At 35.5% G+C, this 13926-nt stretch overlaps 1 protein-coding gene and 1 pseudogene across 1 annotated transcript; one reads left to right on the top strand and one right to left on the bottom strand.

The window, feature by feature from the left end:
- Positions 1 to 7638: 7638 nt before the first annotated feature.
- Positions 7639 to 11284, top strand: LOC120176692 (serine/threonine-protein kinase PCRK1-like). The gene is made up of 6 exons (XM_039183072.1): positions 7639 to 7881; positions 8335 to 8755; positions 9323 to 9583; positions 9678 to 9800; positions 9912 to 10504; positions 11274 to 11284. The coding sequence occupies exons 2-5, from the start codon at positions 8369 to 8371 to the stop codon at positions 10428 to 10430; spliced, it is 1290 nt and encodes a 429-aa protein (XP_039039003.1). The 5' UTR covers positions 7639 to 7881; positions 8335 to 8368; the 3' UTR covers positions 10431 to 10504; positions 11274 to 11284.
- LOC120176556 lies at positions 10793 to 13472 on the bottom strand (annotated as a pseudogene).
- Positions 13473 to 13926: the final 454 nt, after the last annotated feature.

The raw sequence follows: 13926 nt of genomic DNA, 5'->3' as shown, positions 1-13926 counted from the left end.
ATAGGTACTGATATATCTAGTGTCCCCGAGGGACATGATGACATAATAGGGCAATGATAACATATTCTTTGACGAAATAATGGAAGGCGCCCCCCCGAGAACGCGCCTTCATGTCCCCTAAGAAATAATAGGTACTGATATATCTAGTGTCCCCGAGGGACATGAGTGACATAATAGGACAATGATAACATATTCTCTGACGAAATAATGGAAGGCGCGCCCCCGGGAACGCGCCTTCATGTGAATAGTGAAATAATAGGTACTGATATATCTAGTGTCCCCGAGGGACATGAGTGACATAATAGGGCAATGATAACATATTCTCTGACGAAATAATGGAAGGCGCGCCCCCGGGAACACGCCTTCATGTAAATAGTGAAATAATAGGTACTGATATATCTAGTGTCCCCGAGGGATATGAGTGACATAATAGGGCAATGATAACATATTCTCTGATGAAATAATGGAAGGCGCGCCCCCGGGAACGCGCCTTCATATCCCCTGAGAAATAATAGGTACTGATATATCTAGTGTCCCCGAGGGACATGAGTGACATAATAGGGCAATGATAACATATTCTCTGACGAATAATGGAAGGCGCGCCCCCGGGAACGCGCCTTCATGTGAATAGTGAAATAATAGGTATATATCTAGTATCCCCGAGGGACATGAGTGACATAATAGGGCAATGATAACATATTCTCTGACGAAATAATGGAAGGCGCCCCCCCGGGAACGTGCCTTCATGTGAATAGTACTCCGATTATAGACATTATTATATGCAACGTATTATAAACTTTCAAAACAAACTTCAGTTCACAATCTTTCAAATTCTCAAATTCCCAAACTCTAAATTCTCAAATTCTCTGAAAATGAGTCATCTTTCTGCTGTTGTTTTGTATGATGGAGAAATTAAGGAAGCTGAAGAGGGGGTTGTTTTTGAGTCAGATCATTATATCCCCTTAACCTTGAAGAGAAACATCACAATTGAGGAGTTAATCACAAAAATTTCGTTAAAGATTCGTGTAGCAGGCCAGAGAAGATTATTTTCACTTCAGTACAGATTTCCTACTGAACTTTTTCCGCTCACGTATACATCATTTCAGCTTTCAAACGATGATGATGTTTCTATGATGGTTGATGCTCATATGGGGAGTTCACAATCTCTTATTGAAATGTATGCCACTTTTATTGAGGTTCGTGCAACTCGTGGTCTCTCATATTCCTCTCACTTTGGCATTGCATATCAAACTGATCAAGTTGATAGCCCGACACAACTGATCTATAATGATTTCACATCATTAATGGCGGATCCAACGCCATATACCATGCCATCAAGTTCAATAGGAAGGCATTCATCTGCAACTGCTTATGATCTCAACCCACGTGGCTTCACCAATAATCCATATGGCAACATCTCTTCTACTTCAAGGGGCAGACATTCATCTGCCAATGTTTTCGACTTACATATGGAAATGCCAACGAGACGACAGTATATTCACATCCCACATGATACAATGGCCTCAAGTTCAAGGGGAGGACACGCAAGTGGGAACTTATTTGACCTCAACATTGGATTATCGGAGGAACCCTCATCTCCACCAGAAGAACCTCTTCGGGAGCCAGGTGCAGATGGTGCTGAAACGGGATTATTCGTTGAACCTGACTCACCACAGTTTAACGTACATTCTGATGATGACGAGGATGACGTTCTGATAAATATAACACCAGCCGAACTTCCTGCACATATGTATGAGGCTGATTATGATGCAATGTATGAGCCTGAATTTCCAGATCTTCCTGATGTTGGCAACTATGGACTTCAATCATCAATCAATGACGGTAATTTACATATTGGAATGGAGTTCGCATCGAAGGAGGAAGCAATGATGGCAATAAAGAGTTACAATATTCGTAACTCAGTTCAGTCCCGAGTTGATCGATCTAACACGGAGAAATATGTCTGCTACTGCGTCCAACGTGACAACGGATGTCAATGGATGGTCCGTGTATCAAAGAGGAAGAGGAAGAACAACTTATGGGAACTAACCAGATACAATGGTCCTCATACATGTTGTGCAACAGGTATAAACCAGGATCATCCCAACTTGGACTCCAACATTATTTGTCAAGCAATCATGCCCATTGTGAAGCAAAGCTCTCATATAGCTGTTGCAGTGTTGATTTCTGCTATACAGTCACAATATGGGTACACTGTCTCATATAAAAAAGCGTGGTTGGCAAAACAGAATGCCATTTGCAAACTTCATGGCGAATGGGATTCCTCTTACAACGAGCTGCCCAGTTGGTTTCATGTTGTGAAAAGACTTAATCCCGGGACAATTGTTGAGTTCGAAACTCAACATCATTACGTGAATGATCGAATGGTTCGCGATCGCTGCCAATTTTACCGAGTCTTTTGGACTTACCCTCAGTGTATTAATGCAGTCAAGTACTGTAAACCAATTGTCCAAATTGATGGTACTTTCTTGTATGGGAAATACAAGCAAGTTTTATTATTGGCTGTGGTCCAAGATGGAAACCGCAATATTCTTCCTGTTGCGTTTGCCCTCGTTCAAGGAGAAGACACTGAGTCTTGGGCTTTTTTCCTTAAAAATTTACGTTTACATGTTGTCACCAGGGAACGACTATGCATTATTTCAGACCGAGGAGCCGGGATAAAAGCAGCAATGGACTCTTTGGGTACAATGTATAGACCTCCACATGTTCAACATCGTTATTGTGTCCGTCATATTGCTGCAAACTATTACGGAAAATACAAGAAGAACGATGAACGTCAGTTAGTCGTGCGGATGGGTATGTTACTTTTTCCCAATTTTTCTATCAATTTCTTATTACTTATTTATACTTCATATTAACTATTACATATTCCTAATGGCTTAGGTTACGAACTCTTACCTCAAAGGTTTGAGTCGATGCTACAAGAGCTGTTTGGCAAAAATAAGAAGGGGTGCGAGTACATTATGGACATCAGCAAAGAAATGTGGACAAATGCATATGACGGGGGGTATCGCTATGGTCATATGACAACAAACTTGGCTGAAGCAATAAATTCAACCTTAAAGGGGGCGCGTCATTTACCAGTCACGGCGTTGGTTAAAACGACTTATTTCGTTTGGGTCAACTCTTTGCAAAGCTCGGTGGACAAGCTCTTACTTGGATGCAAAACAGACATATTTACCACCCAAGTCTAGTAGTTGATTTACAGAAAAAAGTGGCTGCATCAAATGGGATGTTAGTTACAAATTTTTCTCGCACCCGTGAATTGTTTCGTGTAACCGAAATGCCACGTCCGCTGCAAGGGATTGAAGCTAACTCTTTCAGAGTTAATCTGCAAGAGAGGTGGTGCGATTGTGGTTTCTTTCAAGCACTCAAATATCCATGCTCTCATGTCATTGCTGCTTGCTCACATTCGCATTTGGACTACAAAAATTATGTTGATCCCGTATACCAACTTTCACAAGTATTCAAGGTATATGAATTTGAGTTTCCGCCCATAGGAAACGAAAGAGACCCAAATGAGATTCAAACTTGGCTTACAATTGTACCAGATCCATTGCTATTGAGGGACTCAGGTCGTCCAAAATCTACTAGAATACATTGTGATATGGATATTCGGGAGAAGTCAACAGAACAAAAACGATGTGGGCATTGTAGAAACATCGGGCACAATAGAAAAAAATGTCCAGCTCTGTTATCATCATATAACCGTTAACTCTTATGTAATTAATATTGTATTTAAATGAATGTTTTTGTTTCTAATAATTTAATGTTATTGCATTTATATAATTTGTCAATGTATGTACACCTAAATAATTTTTTTTAACTTTTAAATACATAAATATATTAATATATTTATTAATATAATAATTAATATTATTAGTTATAATTTTTTTAAAATATAATAATAATTCCACTTTCTAAGTAGAGAAAAATATTAAATTAAACAAATTAAAAGTTATTAAAAAATTTATGTATACGATGACACATTTCATGTTCTGATTGGAGGATTAAATTTATTAAATTAAATTTTCAATAAGACTAATTTTATAAAATATGTAAGTCTTGAAGATTAAATATGTAATTATACTAATTTATTAACTTATGCATCAATATTTTCGTTAAATATTGATATGAGATGACTAGATTGATAACATTTAAATAATTAACTGATAAAATTAATAGATCGATAATCAAAATCAAAAATAATAATATAACCATATGTGTAATATTATAATTTCATACATTTTTCCTATAACTACAATAAAGTCAAAACTGGTTTTCATATATTGTTATATCATATTAATGTAGATAATTCACTCCACCTTTAACACACATTAACAAAATACATTTGATAATTCTTACATTATAATCGAAACATTTTACATAATATATTATTTTATAATAATAATAAAATAAACTATTTATTATAAAACAAATACGTGTCTGCTGAGTTGGCAAAGGCGCGTCCCCGGGGACGCGCCTTCCACACGTGGCATCCAACTCAGCGAAAACACGGGTAAAGCGCGTCTCCGGAGACGCGCCTTTGCCAACTCAGCAGAAAGGGTGCTACTTCTGAAAATATTGGTCAAACGGTGTCAGAAAGAAAAAATTTAAAGCAAACGGTGTCAGTTATGTAATTTAGCCGTACTAATGACATGGTCATCAATGAATGTACGATTCTAATGACATGGTCATCAATGCATGTACGATTCTAATCAATCACCATTGGTCTATGCCCATTCATGATTTTTTTCTTCCTGCAAAACCCTAAACTCTAGATCTTAAAATGAAACATCATAATATACATTTTTTTAAATCAATTACATCAAATAAAAAATATAATTTAAACATTTATTTTACGTTAAAACTTAAATATTTTAAATAAAAAGTATAACACTATCAAATATATATTTGTGTTGTATAATCAATTTTTGTGTACATTTCTTAAATCATTTATGGCCGTCAAACTTCTAACTGAACAAATGAGTTAATTTAAAAGCTTGAACTTAAATATATATTAAAGATTGCGGTAAATTACGTATTTAGTCATCTAACTATTCGTTCGGTTTTGTTTTGGATACTAAACTATTCTTTTCTTCAAAATCATATCAAATGTTATTTTAGTCACATGCTATTAAAAAGTAACGAGGTGATGTTAATATGTCATCATAAGTTAGTGTAACATAATATATATATATATATATATATATATCATGTAAGTAGTTATGTTAATTTTTTAACGATGAGTGACCAAAATGTAACATTTAATTTTTTAACGATGAGTGACCAAAATATAACATTAAGTATGATTTTGAAAAAAAAATAATTGAGTTTCCAGAACAAAACCACCCAAATAGTTAGGTGACTAAATACTTGGTTTACCATAAAATTATATCACAATTGAATTAAAATTAGGCTTAAATGCACCATTGCCCGTTAAAGTATGAAATTTGTATCGAGTTGTCGGCTAAAATATTTTTTAGGGTTTTTTTGTCACCTAAAATATTTGTTAGAATGTTTGGCTCCTGAAGTTTAAATTGTTACTTTATTTACCTTGAATCGTTAACTCCATTCAAAACAAAGATAAACTACATATTTAATCACTTAACATTTAGGGCTAACTACATAATTGATCACTTATGTTTTGTATTTTATCCACTTTTCCTCACTGATTTTAAAAAATATATATATGATCATTTTTATTTAGTTAAGATATGGTCACTTTCATTTTTAGTTAACTAAGATATGATCACCACGGCTTAACTGTCTGTTAATAGTTAACAGATTAGGTGCATGGTATTTTGGTATAATCACACATTTGGTTACTGTTATTTATATATTCTATCGATTTAGTTCTACGTTTTTAATAAATTAAAATAAATTTAATCATCCAATCGGATGAACTTTATTTTAGTTTAATATATATATTTTTCATTACATGACACCCTATGGTTAAAAGAAAAGAAAATTAATTAAATTAGGGTTAAAGAGATTCGATCCTAGGTCACTTCAAAAACCAAACATGTACCCAACCATTAAGTCAAAACCAATGCTTGGTTTAAGATAGACAATATGAATATTAGTGTATAAATACTTTACTTAAATTCATAATATTTTTTTATATATATTAACTTTAAGAATTTTATATTATTATTAAATATATTTTATTATTAACTTATTGAAAATATTTTATTTTTATTTTAATTTAAAAATATTTTAAAATATTTTAAAATTAAGATAAAAATAAAATATATTTAATAATGTAAAGTAACAATATAATATATTTAGTAAATTAAGATAAAATATTTTTTATTCTTATCTAAACTTTTAAAAATTTATTTTATTATTATTTTAACTTTTCAAAGTATATATATTATCTGAATTTAAAATTTAAAATATGTATTATCTCAGTTTATTAAATATATATTATTATTTAGATCATTAAATATTTTATTCTTATCTTAATTTTAAAATATTTTAGCATAAATATATTTTGAAATTAAATTAAAATAAAAATATTTTAAATTAAATTAATAAAAAGATTTTTAATAAGTTAATATTAAATATTATAAATTTAAGTTAAATATTTATACATTAAGATACAAAATACATAAACCGTATTGTCTATTTTAAGACAAGTATAAATCCTAGTTATGGTTTGGTACATGCTTTGTTTTCCAAATGACTTAGGTTCAAATCCATTTGACCTTAATTTGATTCGCTTAATATTCTTTCAACTAGATGGTGATATGTTACCTTTTGATTGATGAAAAATAAATTATATTTAAAATTAAGTTAATTTTCCAACTAAAATGATGACGCATGATATCATTCGATTGGAGAATTAAATTTATTTTAATTTATTAAAAAAAATTAAATTGAGAGAATATATAAATAACATAAACCAAATGTGTGATGATGCCAAAATATTTAACGACAATTAATTTGGGGTGACAACATTTTAATTAAATAAAAACGAAAATAATCATATATTATATTTTTCAAAACTAATAAAGAAAAATAGACAAAACACAAATATAATTAATAAATAAATAGTTAACCCTGAATTTGACGACACCATTATGTGATGCTTTATTATTTTTACCATTGCGTTTTTATAACAAACGAGATAATAATTTAAATTTCAAAAGATAATACGTTTTAGAAATAATTTTAAAGGATAACTCGATACAAATAGCATACTTTAGGTGATAACGTGCATTTAAATCTTAAAATTATTTTATCAACTTTCTAGAATTCAAATTATTTATATTTTTTTCATGCTAAAACAGCTTATGCTGACACAACTAGAAGTTGGAACAACCCTTTATTCCTGGTATTTTATTAAAGAATTCATATGTTTTGTTCTTGGTGTTTTAGGATACATTCATACAAACAATTTAGAGCCCATGGTTGCAAGCTACGTCAATGGTTTCTTCCAACTGTCGACCACCTTTAAATACTTTTCTTTTTTAAAAATATTGACAGATATGGCACACCAATGACTCGTTCTCCATGATTTTTTCTTCACCTTAAAAACCCTTTCTTGTGAAGAAAGTGACACCCCAAATCCCACAAATTAGTACTATAATAATCTCATCTAGTTTTTTTTCTCAATTATTTTTTTTTTGGATTTTTGTTGTTTACTCACTCAAAGGCCGAAGCTTTTTGTTCTGCCAAATGGGGTTCTTGGTTGTTGAGCTACAATTAATCTCCTTTGCTTTGACTTGTTATTTGCTTTAAATCATGGAGAGTTCGTCTCCGTTTCCCTTTCTGGGTTTCTCTTTTATATGATAAGCTTCCAAATTCTGGCTCTGTCTTTTTTGTTTGTGGAGACAAAAAACATCAATAGAGAAGGTCAGTTCTTTGAAATTGTTTCATTTCTGCACGAAAAGTGTTTGAATTTATGCTGCTTTGGTCTTTCGTAGTTAAAAAATGTTGTTGGAAGTTCACATCTTTATCAAAATATTTCCTTTGGCTTGTAACATGATATAGTAATGGATTTCACGTTGTTGAAGAAACAGAAAATCTGGGTTTTGATTGTTTCTTCCATTGATGAGTTCTTTGGAGCTGTTGTTTGCAGGGATGGACGGGGGAGGGGGCCTGAAAATTTATAATTACTATAAATTTTAAATTTTTTCTATGTATTGTCCAATTGAAAACTGTTTCGCCCCCTCCTAAGAATTTTAGTTTACCCCCTGAATTTTAGGTCATCTCCCTTAAGTTTAAGTTCGTCTTCTAATATAAAATTGGACATACGTCCCTGGTTGTTTGAGTTGATCATGTTGTTTTGTTTGTGTTAATATGCAGTGAGGTTTGTTTGTTTCATTTGGGAAAGGGGGCAATGAAGTGTTTTCATTTCTCTGGTAAAGAGAAGAATGATGAACCGAAAACTGCAAAGTCTATTTCGGTTCGATCCTCCGAATCGATGTCGACCGATCTCGAAATGAGGAGATCAGGGTCTGAGTTTAACTCTCAGAATGTCTCTGAGATTAGCAGCACTGGATCTTCGACCACCAAGAACTCGTTTGCTGCTTTGTCTCAAAGACAGAGTAATCTCAGGGAGTTCACATTCTTGGAGTTGAAGGCTGCAACGAAGAACTTCGGTCGGTCCTTGATGATCGGAGAAGGCGGATTCGGCTGTGTGTATCGAGGTGTAATCAGAAGCACCGATGATTCCACCAAGAAGCTCGAAATCGCTGTTAAACAACTCAGCAGAAGAGGATTGCAGGTGAATTTTCTGCTTCTCTAACACAATGTTCTCGAGTTTGTGAGTGAATTATCAGTTTTGGCATCGTATCCTATGAAGTTAATACATGGAGGGGGTATCGATAGTTCGTTTGACATACAAAATTCCAATAATTCATATGTTTCTTAAGATCATTGTTTACATGAATGAAGATGATATAATGCTGTTATTGTAAGGAAATATATATAGTTTCATTTAGCCGAACCGTATGATATACTCTATGAATGCCCGGCTTTCTCCTTAGCACATCCTTCCATAGGGCATCACCCGAAAATCCTCTTTGATGTCTGATAAGTTGTATAGTTTAGATATTCGATCGTCGACACTATGAAGCATTTCACCATGTTCGAAGTCCTCGATATACTAGTATAGCCGTACCAATGCCTTTTTTCCTAGACTCAAGCTAAGTTGTTTTGCCATAGGCTAATGCATCTTGACTCTTCCGTTTAAGGTTGCGAATCTATTTCTTTACGGTTTCGGTTAGAATTAGTTTTGAAAAACCGAAAGCTCTGATGATTTAATAGGTTCCTATGATATGCTCTTTTACAGGGGCACAAAGAATGGGTGACTGAAGTTAATGTTTTAGGGGTAGTTGAACACCAAAACCTTGTCAAACTGTTGGGTTACTGTGCTGAGGATGATGAAAGAGGGATACAGAGGCTACTGATTTATGAGTACATGTTGAACCGGAGCGTGCAGGATCACTTGTCAAGCCGGTTTCATACGACTCTTCCTTGGGCCACAAGAATAAAAATCGCTCGGGATGCTGCTCGGGGCTTATCGTACCTCCACGAAGGAATGGATTTTCAGGTTTGTTCTACTTCTCAGTAGATAGCATAACGGAAATTGATAACTACGATGCTTCATTTTGTGATCGAAACCCAAAGTCACCACATTGTTACAGATTATCTTCAGAGATTTCAAGTCTTCCAACATACTCTTGGATGAGCATTGGAATGCGAAGCTTTCGGATTTCGGGTTAGCCAGACTGGGGCCTTCGGATGGTTTAAGCCATGTTTCAACTGCGGTAGGTTCATATCGCCTTGAACTCTTGGATTTGATATTAATTCTGCAGAATATTCGTAAGCATGTTTGTTTTATGGAAATAGAGGTACCGATTTGTCCCGGTTTTGAGCAGGTTGTAGGAACCATCGGATATGCAGCTCCTGAATACATTCAAACCGGCCGCCTCACGGTCAAAAGCGATGTATGGAGCTACGGAGTTTTCCTTTATGAGCTCATAACTGGTAGGCGTCCATTGGATCGTAACCGCCCCAAGGATGAACAAAAGCTCTTGGACTGGGTGAGGCCACACCTATCTGATAAGAAGAGGTTCGTGCTGATCTTGGACCCGAGGCTTGAAGGCAATTATTCCTTCAAGTCCGCTCGTAAACTCGCAATGGTAGCCAACAAATGCTTGGCTCGGCAGGCGAAACAACGCCCGAAAATGAGCGAAGTTCTACAGATGGTGAATGAAATCATGGAAACTGAAGATGTGGTAAGCCATCAGCCCACTACAAAGAGTTCAATTCAGAAACATGCTTCTGAACTATCGAAACGAGAGCGCTTGAAAAGAAGGTTCGTTGATCTGATAACCGGGGACAAAGTGTGTTCGGTTTGGCGAACATGGAGACCGAAGATCGTGAGAACTACATAAACAAAACTATTTAGTTCGAATTTTGTTGACGTTCATATATTCATGTAAAAACAATTGTAAAGGTTTTGTGGGAAGTTTCATATATAAAAACCAGTTCAAAAATGAGGAAATTTAAAGTATCTTATTCATGTCTGAAACTCGTATCATCTCCTATAAATACCCGTGTCCGAAACTCGTATGATTGTACCTGAATACGACTTACTTTACCCCTCAGGATGCTTAGATAACAAGCAGGAGGAAGTATTAAGGCCTGCAATGGAAGTAAATCATCAGAAAAAAAGGACCTTAGTCTTTGAGTTCTATGTTTATTTCAGCCAAGGAGCATCCATGATTAACAATGGCAGAACGATAACTTACGACTATCAGCGACAATACCAAGCCCAGCGAAAGAAGAAAAATCTCCAACGAAAACCCGGAAATTTCAATGAAATTCCGAGAGGTTTATGCCCTTCGAACATGGAAGGTAAGATGTAAAGGTGCTTACCGAAGAACAGAACACCGAGACCGACGACCAAGGTCGATATCACCAGTAATGTTCGGATCACAATAGAGTAGACGTGATACTTAAGATACTGTGACGGTAACAATTCCTCAAGACTCATTGCCACCGGAGACAAGGTTAATGCATATGTTTGGTCTAATTAAGGCTTACATGCATAATATATATATCGGTATCTCATACTTACACTCGAGTTCGACTAACATAGATATAAAACTCGAGTTCGAGTAACGTAGATACGAAGAAAAAGGATATTTGGTAAATGGGTTGACAATCTGCAAAAGAACAAAAAAGTCGAGTATATATTAGTTTCACATATGGATATTACTTGCTAAATACAGAAGTCATCAAATGCTATTTGAAGAAGGTAATGATCGATTATGTTATTCCGACTTTTCATTTTTTTAAAGTTCTTAAGTCCGACATATTTGTAACGAAGTATAGAACAGCGTACCGTCGCCCAAACAGCGATCTTCGAAGCAAGCAGATCTTTAGGCATGTTAAGCGTAAACTGTGATTCCGTCGCTTCTCCGAACATATTGTACCCTACAACTGCAGTTCCAGCATACAACAGATTACAGATTCCAAAACTGCATGGAGAATTAGAACCAAAGATGACAATATTCGATACAATGCAACACATTGCGCGATCGATCTTTTGAGTGCGATTGTGAACCGGAAAAACAATTCGAGAGAGAGTAACACCACAAATAGATTTGATGAGGCTTTAGTTTACCATGGTAAGAGTACTGAAGAGAATTGAGCCGGCTCTGCCATCGAAGTGTATATATTAGGGAAAACGGCATGGCCCTAATAGCAGAAACCGTGGAGTCCGACAGCGACAGGGAGTGTAGCGAAATTCAATGATGTCCCTTCGTTTTGAGACCCAACTTGATCCACCAAGCCAACCCAAAACAAGCAAAGTACCACCACCAATGATGCAACAACTCCAGCTGTAAAAACACACACAGATTGCACTTAGACAACCTCGAATTACGTCACAAAAAGAGAGTGAAACGATGCGAGCTCAACTCGAAACGCCCAAACTACCGATTTTACCACAGAACAGCTTGTTTTATCACATTAGATGTAACTAAGGATACTGAGGTCTCTGAGCCAAACGGTGGGAAGAACAGCGAGGGTAGTCATCAGACAGAAGAAACGATGCGAGCTCAACTCGAATCTGCCCAAACTAAGATGCGGATTCGGGAATAAGGATGATAAGTTATCACCCTCTAGAATTATATAGTCAATACAAGAAGCCTACATTGAAGATGAGAATCAATGTTCAAAGTAGTATCTATCACATGCAAGCATCCATGTATGCATACATCCATGCATACAATGCTTATTTCTCATGTTAACAGTGTAACAAGGCAAATACATGTATACATACATAATTATTTTAGGAAAAGGAAAGCTGCACTTACATATAATTCCACATACAAAATTATCTGCATCCACATAAAAGGAAGCAAGAGCAAATTTAAAATCAGTGGTCATATGCCAAGATATGTATTGGATATGGGTTCAAAGACGAGTATTTCGAGAAAAATGAAGAATCGGAACAATATAGTGGTTATGACTTTCCGAAAGGGTGATTCTACCGGCGGCACCGAATGCAGCTTGACCGATATCAGGGGTAATTTTCGAGCTCGGGTGAGCTATCCAGACATTGGCGCAGAAGCAGGCCAGTGTAATAAGGAAGCAATACGAATGTTAGTAATATTATAAGCCCTAACCATCCTCCTTCTTTGGCTGCATATGGGGTGGAAAGGATTCCAACATCACATAGCACATTGATCCCTGCACAAAATGTAGAATTTTAGCTTATTTTTAACAAATGTTTCTCGTTAACCTCGACCGAACAAATCGAATTCGAACTAACCATTCATCACTGCTTGGCCATAGGTACTCTGGCGAGCAAGGGGAAGTCCATGCGCGTGGTCGACCTCGTACACTTTGTCATCGAATCTCACGGATGTTCACCTTGATGGCGGCGCAGAAGTCACCAAAGAGTGCATGCTACGTTTATCCTGCTGTATTTCATAGTCTACCAATGGTGGTAGCAACGGTTTCCTCGCCGGCGTGTGTTGTGTTTCTGGTGTAAATCTTCGGGTTAACGACGACGAAAGAACGAACTCCCCAGTCTCGACAGCGTAGGAGTGCCCAAGAACCCGATGGTCGGAGATGGTACACTACTGTACAAATCAATAGAATGCCTGAAAAAAGGAACATTAACATAAAGCTAAAAGCATTTCGAATTTTATGTGCCGGATGATCATACTCTAACATTAATATTTAAATTGTCGGATTCGAATATGTGTCGGACCATCGAGAAAAACAGATCACCTGTAACGTTGAGACCATTGAGTGGCCAGAGAACTTGGTTTCCTTTGTTGCCGGTTTTCAGCTGGAGAAAAATAACTATAAATGTCATGTCCATCATCTTCTTCATGTCTGTTAAACTCGAATTCCTCCACTTCTTCGTCTTCATCTTCGCTTTCGATGTAGAAACTCTGATCCGAAACCGAGGTCTTCATTATCGTCTACGTATCCTTTAATCTCCTGAAAATCCTATGATCTCAACACATAGGCAGTTTATGATTACGAATGTAATGGATGTTATTATGAGTAGAAATCAGAAAAATATAAGGACTTCAACCATACCTTAATGGCAGAATTTAATCCTTCTATGTGATATGGATTGGAATGGAAATTAGTTTTCACCTAAAAATGTCAATAAATTGGATAAGATAACGCGTAGGAATTCGTTTGAATGAATAAATTTGATGGGAAAATTGAATGTTCCAATGTAAAGGCAGGCCATATTTGTAGGGGATTGAATTTGAAGTTTTCAAAAATGATTTCTTTGGTTTTCTCGGCAACCAAACAAACAAATCTTGAGTGCATTGAACAAGAGAACTCTAAAAACCAAACTTTTCCCAGAAAATTTTCTGGGTTAAATTAAACAGAAACCATCGACCATATTGAAAA

This window comes from Hibiscus syriacus, unplaced genomic scaffold, assembly GCF_006381635.1.
Source record: "Hibiscus syriacus cultivar Baekdansim isolate YM2019G1 unplaced genomic scaffold, ASM638163v2 tig00112249_pilon, whole genome shotgun sequence".
NCBI classification, from domain to species: Eukaryota; Viridiplantae; Streptophyta; class Magnoliopsida; order Malvales; family Malvaceae; genus Hibiscus; species Hibiscus syriacus.
Note: the sequence above shows the minus strand (reverse complement) of the source record. Positions and strands in the feature narration are given on the sequence as shown.

Bases quoted from the DNA above. Each gene is read 5' to 3' on its own strand.
- LOC120176692 (XM_039183072.1), top strand. From the start codon at position 8,369: ATGAAGTGTTTTCATTTCTCTGGTAAAGAGAAGAATGATGAACCGAAA. The intron at 9,584-9,677 runs GTTTGTTCTACT...ACATTGTTACAG, and splicing joins ACGAAGGAATGGATTTTCAG to ATTATCTTCAGAGATTTCAA. The intron at 9,801-9,911 runs GTAGGTTCATAT...GGTTTTGAGCAG, and splicing joins TAAGCCATGTTTCAACTGCG to GTTGTAGGAACCATCGGATA.